This window comes from Quercus suber, unplaced genomic scaffold (assembly GCF_002906115.3).
Source record: "Quercus suber isolate HL8 unplaced genomic scaffold, Cork oak 2.0 scaffold_341, whole genome shotgun sequence".
NCBI classification, from domain to species: Eukaryota; Viridiplantae; Streptophyta; class Magnoliopsida; order Fagales; family Fagaceae; genus Quercus; species Quercus suber.
In genome coordinates this window covers 175746-187775 of record NW_027069793.1, presented here as the reverse complement: position 1 = coordinate 187775, position 12030 = coordinate 175746, and the positions used below count along the sequence as shown (strand labels likewise).

Sequence of the window (12030 nt, the reverse complement as noted above, 5' to 3'; positions counted from 1 at the left end):
TAATTTTTTTTTTATAGCTGGAGAACAATTTTTAGAAACTTCATCTGTCAGATCTTTCAAGACCTATAAAAAATTTCTTTGTTACCCCATAATGAAATTTTTTAAATCATCTTACTGACGTGTTATATATGTGAGTCTGATTTTAAATCTGATGTATATATATTTTGGTTGTATGTCTACAATCACATTACATGTATCCTCATTATTCTACTATGGGCAAGACTTAAGTACAATACTTAAGTACTGTTCTTAGGTTTCCGTTTTAAAATTTTGTTATGTGAATTTTTTCTTATAGGATGGAAGTATATTTTTTAGTTAAATAGCCACATGGTTAAATCTTAAAAAATGAACCTAAAGAACTACACCGAAGGTACTGTATCTAAGTTTTATCCATACTGGGCAAGACTTAGATACAGTACTTAGGTGCTATTTTTTAGATTTTCCTCTTAAGATTTTGTCATATGAATTTTTTCTCATGAGATAAAAGTGTATTTTTTAGTTAAATAGCCACATAGTTAAATCCTAAAAAAAAAAACTTAAAAAACTTCACTTAAAGTACTTTACTTAAATTTTATATGTTCGGTACAATACCATTGGCCGGTCAATCACAGCTTGAATAGAGATCCACACCAAGAACTGAGAACGTTTTGTAAACAATTTTTTTTTCTTTTTTTATTTATTTATATAATACTGCATTATCGGGACCGTAAATAGTATTTGTATTAAAATGTAATATCAAACCATATTTGTTTTTTAGACACGACAGAATTTAAAATTTATAGGTTCAACTTCACAATGATTGTTTTTTATTATCAATTTACGAAACTAATTGGTTTTTTGTATAAGGAGAATTCAATTCTCAAATATTTTATTTGATGACAAAATTTTTTACTAATTGAGTGAACTGAAATTCAATGTCAAATCCTATCTTTGTATTTGATCAAGGTAAAAAAAAATAAATAAATAAAGCCATAATCAGGCTAGATGGAGCTGAAGCCTAAAGGGCTACTCAAACTAATGTCATTTACTTTTAAAAAAACATATCATGTTTAAGTTGACTTGAATCAATTGAACTATTTTTAATCGAGCTTGTCTGGCAAGTGGCATTTAATATTCGATATTAACTCGATTGCTCACACTCACCGTAGTCACCACTCACCAAAGCTTAATTCAAGCTGCTGAGCAAAAAACCAAAAACAAAAAGTTGGTTGAACCCATAAAACCAATCAAAGTTTGAGCATAACCATTTTTTTGACAAAGGCCGGGCAAACTTCATTAGATAAAAAACAACATTACAAAATACAATTCAAATTATCCTTCTTGATCACATCCACAAACTGATCAAGTAAGGATGATTCACTAACAAATACCTACCACCTATTGTTAAGACCCTATTTGCTTAAGCAATGAGCTGCCATATTGGCTTCACAGTTTATCCAAGAGAAGTCCAAAGAATCTTCTACTATACTTACAGCTTCCCAAGAAACAAAGATAGGCCTTTCCTTTTTCGGAGCTCTGTTAATAATATCTATACAAATCTTTGAGTCGCCTTCAATTACTAATTTCCTCAAATTTAGTTCTCGAGTCATTAAAATTGCTAATCTAAATTTAGTTTAAGTATAACCATTAATCCCTATAGAACTTGAAGTTCAATATTTCCAATGACTTGATTCTAAAAAATAATTAGTATATACACTAAAATAATGATTAGTAACTTTTTTTTTTGGGCTACATTAAATTGGGGGTAGGAGGTCAAACCTAACTATCTCTATTAAAATTCTCAGGCGTCAATTGTACCAAGGATCATTGTTAATTGTAGATTTTTTTTTTTTTTTTATAATTCAATTGTTGGGGTAGGTGGATTTAAATCTTAAATGCCTTTATTGGAAACACTAAAAAATGTCAATCATTTGTGTTACAGAGTTCCCGGCAAATAAAACAGCAAGCCTTTTTTTTTTTTTTTTTTTTTTGAGAAACAAGCCAAAAGAATTTGAGGATGACCAAACTGAACAACATAATACTCAAGTTTGGCCTAGAAAATAGATAGTTGAAAATACTATTTAAGCTTGGGTTTTTCGGCAATCAAGCAATATGAGACAACCAGGATTCTTGGGTTTAGGCGTAACCAACTCAGAACAAGCAGCAAGGACTTTCCCATTTCTCAGATCATTCCTAGTGCTCTCAACAAGCTATGTCTGACTATTTGAGGTATAATCTTTCTTCTGGACTTCCAACTTCCAACCCAATACCTCCTCGGGTCAACTAGGTTCCTCCTTGGGGTTCATGTGTCAAGACTCGGGTGAGGCAGGTTTGGGCGTGATTGCTCAAAATTTTCTCAAGTTCTGGTCCTAGCTTCGCTTTCTGAAAAGATCACTCTCCCTCCTTTAGTTGATGATGTAGAAGCTATGGTGGTAGCAAGAGCTATTCTCAGGGGCGGAGCCACGTTGCCCCTTGGGGGGGGGGGGGGCCGTGGCCCCTGCAAAAAAATAAAAAAAGTCCACTAGCATATATACAAATTCTAATTGGGCCCCTCCAATGATGTACATCCGGCCCCCCCTCCCATTTCTGTTCAATACTTCAATTCACTCCCAGGCTCTAGTTTCAATTGTAGGCATTTTTATCCTCTAATAAAACAAAACATGACCCACTACCCACTTATATTTAAATACCCAAAGCACTAACCAACAAAACAACACTTTATCACCCATTCTCCAACTCAAAATCAGAAGATTCAGAACCCTTTCTTTTGTTTCTCTTTTTACTCTCTTCTTGTCTATTGTGTACACGCCACCGCCCACTCCACTGGTTCCAGCAGCCCCTAAACAAAACAAAACCCTCACCTCAGCTCAGCCCACCTCTCAAAACTCAGTCCTTACGATCCAAAAAAAAAAAAAAAACTGACCATTATTTTCTTTCTTCTTGCTTTCTCAAAATAAATCATTCAGAGCAGGGGCGTAGTCAGAGGGTGAATTTTCAGTTTCCGCTTCATCTCTTTTTAGTGTTTTTTTTTTTTTTTCTCAACTATCTACTCTTAAATATTCACATGCTATTTAATTTTTCATAGATTTTTAGAGAAATATATGGTTGAAGGCATTGGCATGGGGAGGTTGTTTGTGATGAGTCTTGAAGGGAAGATAAAGTTTGCACTTCGTGAAGATAAATTTTCTAAGGTAAATTTTTTTTTTTAATTTTTATTACCTATTTTTGATTAGTTAGATATCATGTGGCAATGAGTGTTGTTAAATTGTTTGGTTTATGTTGTGTACTTGTGTGTTTAATTTTTGCTTTTGTTTGAAGGGTTATTCTTAATTAAAATACAGGAAAATTTGAATAATAGGAATGATGATGGGTTGATTGGTTAAATTATAGTAGAAATTTTATTTTTTTTTCTTAAGTCTGAATAACATCCATATAATTAAGTAAAAATTTCTAATTAAGATTTTATTTTTTAAGTTCTTTTCAGGTTAATTTTTTAGTCATATTCTTAAAACTAAAAGAATTATGAGCAAATGAAAAATAATTGATGCATTCTTAAAGAAAAAAGATGTCAGAAATTTAAAATTTAGGACACTTTGTGGCTATAGAAACAAATGTGGCTATAGAAATAAATGTTGATACTTCAATACCTAATGAATACCCCTCCAAATGTTCAAGAATTTAATCTGAAGAAATAGATCGTGATCCAGGATCACGTAAACAAACATGTGAATTTCCTATCAACAAACAAAATGAAATCTGACGAGCTTATCTAAAAAAATGTTCATATCAACCTAAATATATAGACAGTCCATTCAATGATGATAAGCATCGTCGTCGAAAATTGGCCCCCCCATTTAAAAAATCCTGGCTACGCCCCTGGCTATTCTCTTTTCTTAGGAACTTGGTCTTTCATCCTTTGTTTTTGAGGGAGATTATGAGATTATCATCGATGCTTTGAGAAGTGAATATGATTCTTTTGCCTCCTATGGCCATTTGCTTGCTTCTGCAAAATCCCTCATAGCTTCCTTTGATATGAAGTTAATGACGTGGATGAAGGATGTTCCAACTCATTTTCATGATGTTATCTTAGCAATTGTGGTTAATTATCTTGATTGATAATATTCATCATCTTTCTTCTTAAACCAAAAAAAACTAAAAACTAAAACAACCATATAAGACGAATTTGAGCGTTTGGCATCTCATTACTACAGCTTCTCTAAACTTTTTCTTTTCTTTTCTTTTTGTGCAGTTTTCTAAAACACCAAAATTTTAAAAACCTGGAAAAAAAAAAATTTAGTAATAAGAACAGCTTTATTTTATTTTAATTTTTGTGAACTTTTATTTATAGGATGAGAGGAAATTAACTCACATTTTTCTTTTTTAGTCTTGACTCTTAATTAAGGGTCTATTTATTATAGTTGTTTAAATAACAGTTTTTAATGTTTAAACAATATTACACGTATTTTCACATACTTTTTCACCTACGTGTATTTTTAAAAATACAAACAACATTACTAACATTACTAAAAATCTATTACCAAACAGGTCCTAAATTACCTTATATTTTGTAACTCAAAATGTTTAATGGGCCTGACATGGGCAAGGAAATGATTCAGGAAATTAGGTGAAGTGTGGGGTCATATTGATCATACAGCCCACATTGCAATGTTTGGGCTTGAAATTGTCTCCAACCTAAGTTTTATTTTTGCCAGTCGGCAAAGATAATCCAGCTGTTCACGTCTTCAAGGATATCCACGAGGGCCCATGCACCCATATTTACAGACAATTGAAATGAGGAACCCCCACCGAGATCATAGATAATAATTTATTTTTTTAACCTTGTCAATACCAAAATCTAATTTCTTATTAAGAGCTAAGACTTACACTTTGGGATTCTCAAAAAAAAAAAAAAAAAAAACTTAACGCTTGAGGCTAATGGGCTTACCCTATTAGAGCATCTTTAACAAATTCATCAAATTTTTGTACCGTTTGGAGAATGAACAATAGTTTTTACCTTTATCTACCCATTTTTTCAAATACACTTTCCTACAGATTCTCTATCTCATTCTTTATCTTATTTAAATATTATTTCTTCATTCATTATTTATTCTTTTTTTAACAACTACACATCTTCTAACATTTTTTTATTCAACACCTAATTATTATAATAGAAAAAAAGCATTTGAAGAATGAACTATTCATTAGCCAAAAAAAAAAAATCCAGGTATACCAAACTGGTTGGAGCATGAATAGTATACAAATTCTCCAAAGTTTAGCCAACAAATCCAGATACAGCATCCGTTAGAGATGCTCTTCAGTCTTAACCACTGTTATAAAATGTAAAAACACAGTGATGGTGTGATACGCTAATTGCCACTATGTTTCTTTAAAAAAAAAAAAAACAATTGCCACTAGTGTTAAAGCATAATAACACCGTGTGTCCGTGTCAAACTCAAGAACTTGTATCTTAACCGATACTTGTTGATTTGTTTTAATGAAAACGCTTAACTGTTTAAGGTTCTAGAGTATTTTATAACTCATAAAATAAATAAATATTTATTTATTTATTTACAAGATAAATTTTTAAGAAAATTTATCCTTTTTCTAAAGTCTAATAAATATATAAAAATTGTCCAGTTTGATATGAAAATTTACAAAAATATCCACACACAAAAAATTAGCATCAACTATCAAACTTAATCTGGACAACGATTTTCAACGGAATATATTTTAATTTGTGTAGTGAAATTCTTAGAAAATTTATTTTCAATATAAATTCTCAAATGATCTACCAAAAGAAAATTAAAAAAAATTCCAATGAATTAATCAACAAAGTCATGAAGGATCAAAACTTAAACAGATGCAAGAGCAAATTTCACCATAAAAATGAAACTAGAAAAAAAAATAGAAAATACCTTGTCTTTATAGCCACTTGACCAACCAATCAATTCTCTTTTGGGTACTATTAGGTCAATTCAATTTTGTTAGGGGGCCAAACTCTTTTTTTCCTTTTTGCCCTAACCTTTAAAAAGTTTAATAAATATTTCTCCTATAAAATAAATTTGAAATTTGAGGGTGGCAACTTCTTTTTTTTTTTTTTACCCAACCTTCAAAATTTTTAATAAATAGATGTGTATTATAAAATAAATTTAACAAGGGGACTTTTTTTATAGAGAAATTTTAAAAGGAGACGTGTAGCTCCACTCATGCGTTTGGACTGTTTAGTAGATGCAACAAGTCTATTTAATGTCGTCTACTAAAATAACAACAAAGTAGCTTGTTATGATATGACAATTTTGTCCAAACAGAGTGAAGCTTGTGTCAGTGTTTTTTTGCACTGGACACTTGTCCAAACACAAGCCATATTTTTCCAAACATACTATCAAACAGTCATTTATTAAAAACTTGACACTTGTCCCACCGCTATTGAAGCCAATTTGTTACACGCCTTCATTAAAATGAACACTAAAGAATACATGAAATGAAAGATTTAGCGAAAATAACCAAAGTGAAAATACCATTTTAGTTTTTACATTTTAAGATTATTATCAATTTAGTCCCTATATTTTAGTAACAACCAATTTAGTCTTTGTTATTTTTTAGAGCAGCTTGTGTCCGGTGTCAGTGATCACTGAACACGTTGCGATGCGGATACGTGTTTGTATCCTAATGGGTCCAATGGCCAATGGCTACTGGAGAGAAGCCTTACCCGTTATTTTTAACCTGTAATCAATTTTCATTAGTAAGCAGACGGTAGGGACTAAATTGACTACAAGTTTAAAGTAACATGTACTAAATTAACTACTACCAAAACATAAGGATTAATAACCTTAAAATGTAGGAACTAAATCATATTTAGGTGAAAAAAAAAAAAAATTCTCTCTCTCTCTCTCTCTCTCTCTCTCTCTCTCTCTCTCTCCAAATCCTATACATTAGCTTGACTATGCAATTCGGCCTTGCTTTTTCATTTTAATTTGCTTTACCATAATATTAAATGATAAAAGTTAGAATTTCTCAAGATTGGACATTTCCCTGTCCACTTTGCCTATCTTGGGCCCGTTTGGTATGTGTGTTTAAACAACAGTTTTCTGTTTTTTTGAAAATATGTGTGGGTGAAAAAGTGTGTAAAAATACGTATAATATTGTTTAAAAACTAAAAACATGTGTTTGAACTCGCATGCCCAACGGGGCCTTAAACTCCAATGTCACCATGTTGTGCTACATGCACCATGATATGGATGCTATGTAACAGAGACGATATTCACAAATGGTAGATTCCACCCACCTATTATTCATGTAAGATGAGGCCCTAAGAGAGTATCACACACATCACTATATTTTTAGAATATTGAATAATTACTCCTTTAACTATCATGATCATATATATATATATATATATTAGGTTCAAATTACACTTGGTCTAATTCTAAGCAATGTTACATTATCCAATAACTTGTTATATAATTCATATTTTGAAAATTCCACCGTTGTATTACATTTTCTATATATTTTTAACATTCATTTCAATTTTCATGTCAATTGGATTTTATTTACCATTCGATTCATAAACTCATCTTCTATGCATTATTTTAAACTACAGAAACTTGAATTTAAACAATTTATTGATGACATAACTATTAATCTTTTATCACCTTGAAATTTTGCAAGTATGAAGAATATACAAAGATAATGTATTCTAATGGTGAATTTGTCAAAATTCGCATCCAATTAAAAAATATTGAGTGGTGTAATATTACTTAAAATTATACCATGTGTAACTTGAACTTATTATTTTATATATATATATATACCAGTTAATGTGAAGGATTTTTGAAAACAAATAACCAGTTGGATTTTGTGTATCATGAATGATGCATGCTAGATATATATGGCAAGAACAACAGGTATAAATATAATAGAAGAGCCGGGGGCCATTATAACTATAATTCTCACCTCATTTTGTTAAGTTGAACCTTTTTTTATACATCAATAGGGGGTGAGAAGATTTCATCCCTATATGTCTATGTTAGAAACATAAAAAATGCCAACCAATTGAACTTTAAAACTCTTTGACACATATATTGATGCTATTAAGACAAGACAACATAACAAGTATTAGCAATTTGCAAACGTTTGGAAATCAAAAAAGGACTGGGACCTATCATAATGCAATACATGCTAGTTCTTTATTTTTGAGAGAGAGAAGGGGGGCAAAAGAACATATGAAAAGAAAATGGGATGATCCTAGTGAGACTTTTATGTGTAGTATGAGTTGTGTGACGATTTAAAGTAGGTTAGCACAGTGATATGAAGACTAAATGTCTCTTCAACACAACCGTACACTGTACACACATACCTTTCTTTTTAAAACTAAAATTGTGACTTCTGTGGAAAAATAGCAAGCGTGCATGATTATGTTTATGTACAAGTGTGTGTAATAGACGGCACTCAATTCAGAATATCTAGAAAGAGTGGAGCGCATTTGATAGAGTACACCGTGTATGAAACGGCACCTACCAGGACAACCATAACGTGAATGAATGGGCAAAACAAAAAAATTTCAATCACTTCTTATCAGCTTACAATTCCTCGCCGCTGTTAAAATTCGGCAAAATACAAAAATCTAGTACATCATTCATTCATGGAATCCCATTTCCCACATGGGATCCCATCCGCGTGCACCTACATAGTAACACAGGTCCCACATGACATGGGCCCCCTAGTATATTATTAATGATCATCAAACATTGCAGATCCTTTTCAGTGCAGTTAAGTGCTTGCAAAAATATTTTAAGGAATATATAATACATATATTATTATTATATATGGTCCCTTTAATAACCATGGATTTCACTAGAAACCTTAAGCACTAATACAGTCCATAAATCAGATTTTAATGATCAGGTACTCTGTTATTATTATTATTTTTTTTATGGGAAATGATTAGGTACTTGGGACCTTTCAAATTTCATAACTATTATTTAATGCACGCTCTGTATAAATCTCAAAATGTATTTATTAAAACAGTTCAAAACTCTGACCACACGCAACCAAAAATGTACACCATACATATATATTTGATGCCTGCAAGTCTTGGAACCCAACCAAATTAGAGATTTTTTTTTTTTTTTGATGAAAAAAAGTTTAGGTGAGAGAAGGCTACCTCGTACCAATGCCAAGTTACAGGCCTATAAGATAACTTACATTGAATTTATAGATTGCCCACCAAAAAAGATTGCTGGTAGTAGGATTCATTCAAGTCTTACCAACTGAACCAACCCCATTAACTACCGCCTACAAGATTAAAAGTACCCTTGCTATGGTATCCCTTTTAAGGTAATTAAATTGTGCTTATGCACCAGTGTAATAACAAGTGAAAAGGCAGCATATTCCATTCAGAACATATATACTTTCTATGAAAAATATAAAAGGTGAAAATGGAGTAGCTAAAACAGTCGTAGATGCTCCAGATGCACTTTAGAAACAAATAGAGTATTCAGATATTCTAGCATATCCCACTTTCCAAAATGCATACATTTTGCATACCATAATAGCACATTACAAACTAGTAGCAGAAAATAATAGATAAGATAAATTAAGCCCTAATTAATTAAGAGCCAAGGAAGGAAAATACGTGCAAATCATAATCTAACCTTGCAAAATATACAAAGTTAAATTGCTTAGCCAGGTACTAGCTAGTCTATACCTCCAACTACAATTAGCAACTCTAGAACCATGAATGGAAGTTGCTAAGCCGCAGGCATTTGTACTCGGCCTAATAAATTTCTTGAGTAAATCCACACTACACAGTACACAACAGCACTAAGTTATTATCATTGCATCCTATGACAGAAGAGAGAGAGCATGCTTGTTGAGAGTAGGCATTGTTGGATGACCTTAATTATCTGATCTGGAAATGCTTGTAAGTGGAATTTTCATGGATGGTTATCTTAATTCTTCCCCTATCATCAACCTGTCCACAAACAAGATCCTTCAACTGATGATTGCCACCTATTCCCTTGCGGCTTGACCCTTCTGCATGAGACTCAGCAGAGTTCTTCCTTCGTCGCTCGTTATGTCCGGCCAGACGCCTGCGGCAACTCCTCTTTGTTTCATCAAATTCTGACAGCTCATGAAATCTGCATCACAATATCCCCCCATTTACAATGAATATATAGTTCAATTACTGAAAAGGGAAAGTCCCAGTTCTTGGTTTTGGACATTGGAAGACTAAGGCAGCGTATAAGTTATACAAAGCAGAAACATATATTTGTACCAAGATTAGGAGATAGCATGTGTCAGTCTGTATTAACGTTTAATAGATTATGAAACTAACGTAGAAAGTTTTCATCTTTGTACAGAAATGCAAAGCAATTTTGAAAACCAATACAATATATAGTTATATATGACCATATCAAAGCACAGAAAATTAAGGAACTGTTAATGACCATAATCATGCAATTCAAACGGAGAAAGAGCTGTTTAAACAAGAATATATATATATATATATACACAGATTACACCCTGTCATACTGCATTAGCTCAAGGTACCATAGTGCCAAATTCATGAGTAAAATATTATATAAAAAAGTTGAAACAAACATTTTGTTAAAATGAAAAATACACATACCAACAAACTGTTCTAACGGATTGTTTGGAAGATTCTAATTAGCCTAGCTAGAGTTGCATTAGAAAGATCTAAATTAGAAACTTAAAAAGGGACCGTACCAGCCACAACTAAACTAACCGTAGCCTTAAATTCCAAACTTCTTGGGATCAGCTATTGGGAACTTGCCTTCTAAATTTTTGCAAATTTTAGACCTAATCACGCAAATTTTATTGTTCCTTTTTTTCAATCCAAAAAAAAAAAACTAACAAGCCAATAAACAAAAAGACAAGCTCTTTTTTTTTGGAGGCCTCAAATTCCAACACAATTGAGCAAAAGTGACCCAATTGAACAACAATTATGAATTATCCCACCCATGAAGGAATTCAGCAGCAACAACAACAAAGACAAAACACCATGAAATTCATCACAAATGAAAGGAAAAAAAAACCCCCCAAACCTGCTGCATTGTTGACAAAACCTTTGCCTAATCCCACCCACAAGCACAACCTGGGCCTTAGCATGTTGCTCACACACCTTGTGCCTCCTATGGTATGGCTTAGCATCACTCAAATCAGCTGTGCACTTCTCAGCTTGACAACACCTCATCCCATTCCCCGCAGTACTCCCACCTTTCTTTCCATTATTTCCAAAACCAACACTACCCACCACCCCTTTTTGCCTCTTCTCCTCCTCCAAACTCTCAAATTCCTCATCAGAAGACTCCATCATCGCCTCCTTCTTCACCGCCTTCTGTTGCTTCTCCATCCTCTGGTAATTCCCATCAGCCTTACCAAGACTCATGATGATGGTCTTACTCTTAACAAAAAAGTGAGAGAAGAATTTGGAAAAAAAGTGCGTTGCAAAACAATGAATGATCAGTTCAGTTGGGTAGGGGTGTGAGGGTTGGAGTGACTGAATGAGAGATGAATTATAGTTGGAACATGAAAAAGTAACAAAAGAAAGTGTGTGAGGGAGTGAGGGAATTTGGACCACAGGGTGGTACTGGTGGTGGAGCTGCTGCATCTTTTTTCTTTTTTCTTTGTTTTTTTTTTTTTTTTTTTTTTTTTGTTCTTCTGTTGTTGTTTCTGGGGCTGATTGACTGTCTGTTTGGTTGTATGTTTGTTTGTTGTACATGGGGTAGGTAGTGAGTAATTTTTTTTTTTTTTGGTTGAGGGGGTGGATAATTAGTTAATTACTAATAAGTAAGTTTTTCAAACCTGATTTTTTTATTATTTTTTTTATTTTTTATGGGAGCTTTTCAAAGCTGATAATTGGTAATAATCAAATAATAATGTCAATTGTCAAAGAAACGTGACCACCCGGGTAGAAAGTAGTGGGAAAGACATGGTGTACATTCTAAATACTAAATAGAGAGGTGCTCGGTCTTGGACTCTAAAATGTTGGCCTAAATTTATCTTATTCCTAAATTCCTCTCTCTCATT

The 12030-nt window shown here is 32.6% G+C and overlaps 1 protein-coding gene across 1 annotated transcript; it reads right to left on the bottom strand.

The window, feature by feature from the left end:
* Positions 1 to 9548: 9548 nt before the first annotated feature.
* Positions 9549 to 11642, bottom strand: LOC112001642 (squamosa promoter-binding-like protein 4). The gene is made up of 2 exons (XM_024033816.2): positions 11046 to 11642; positions 9549 to 10118 (listed from the first exon to the last, which is right to left on the bottom strand). Exons 1-2 carry the CDS (start codon positions 11609 to 11611, stop codon positions 9881 to 9883), a joined length of 804 nt encoding a protein of 267 aa, XP_023889584.1. The 5' UTR covers positions 11612 to 11642; the 3' UTR covers positions 9549 to 9880.
* Between the last annotated feature and the right edge of the window lie 388 nt (positions 11643 to 12030).

Excerpts from the sequence above, each read along its gene's own strand:
- LOC112001642 (XM_024033816.2), bottom strand. The coding sequence starts at position 11,611 with ATGCAGCAGCTCCACCACCAGTACCACCCTGTGGTCCAAATTCCCTCA. Across the intron at positions 10,119-11,045 it reads TTTTGTCAACAATGCAGCAG|ATTTCATGAGCTGTCAGAAT; the intron begins GTTTGGGGGGTT and ends ATTGTGATGCAG.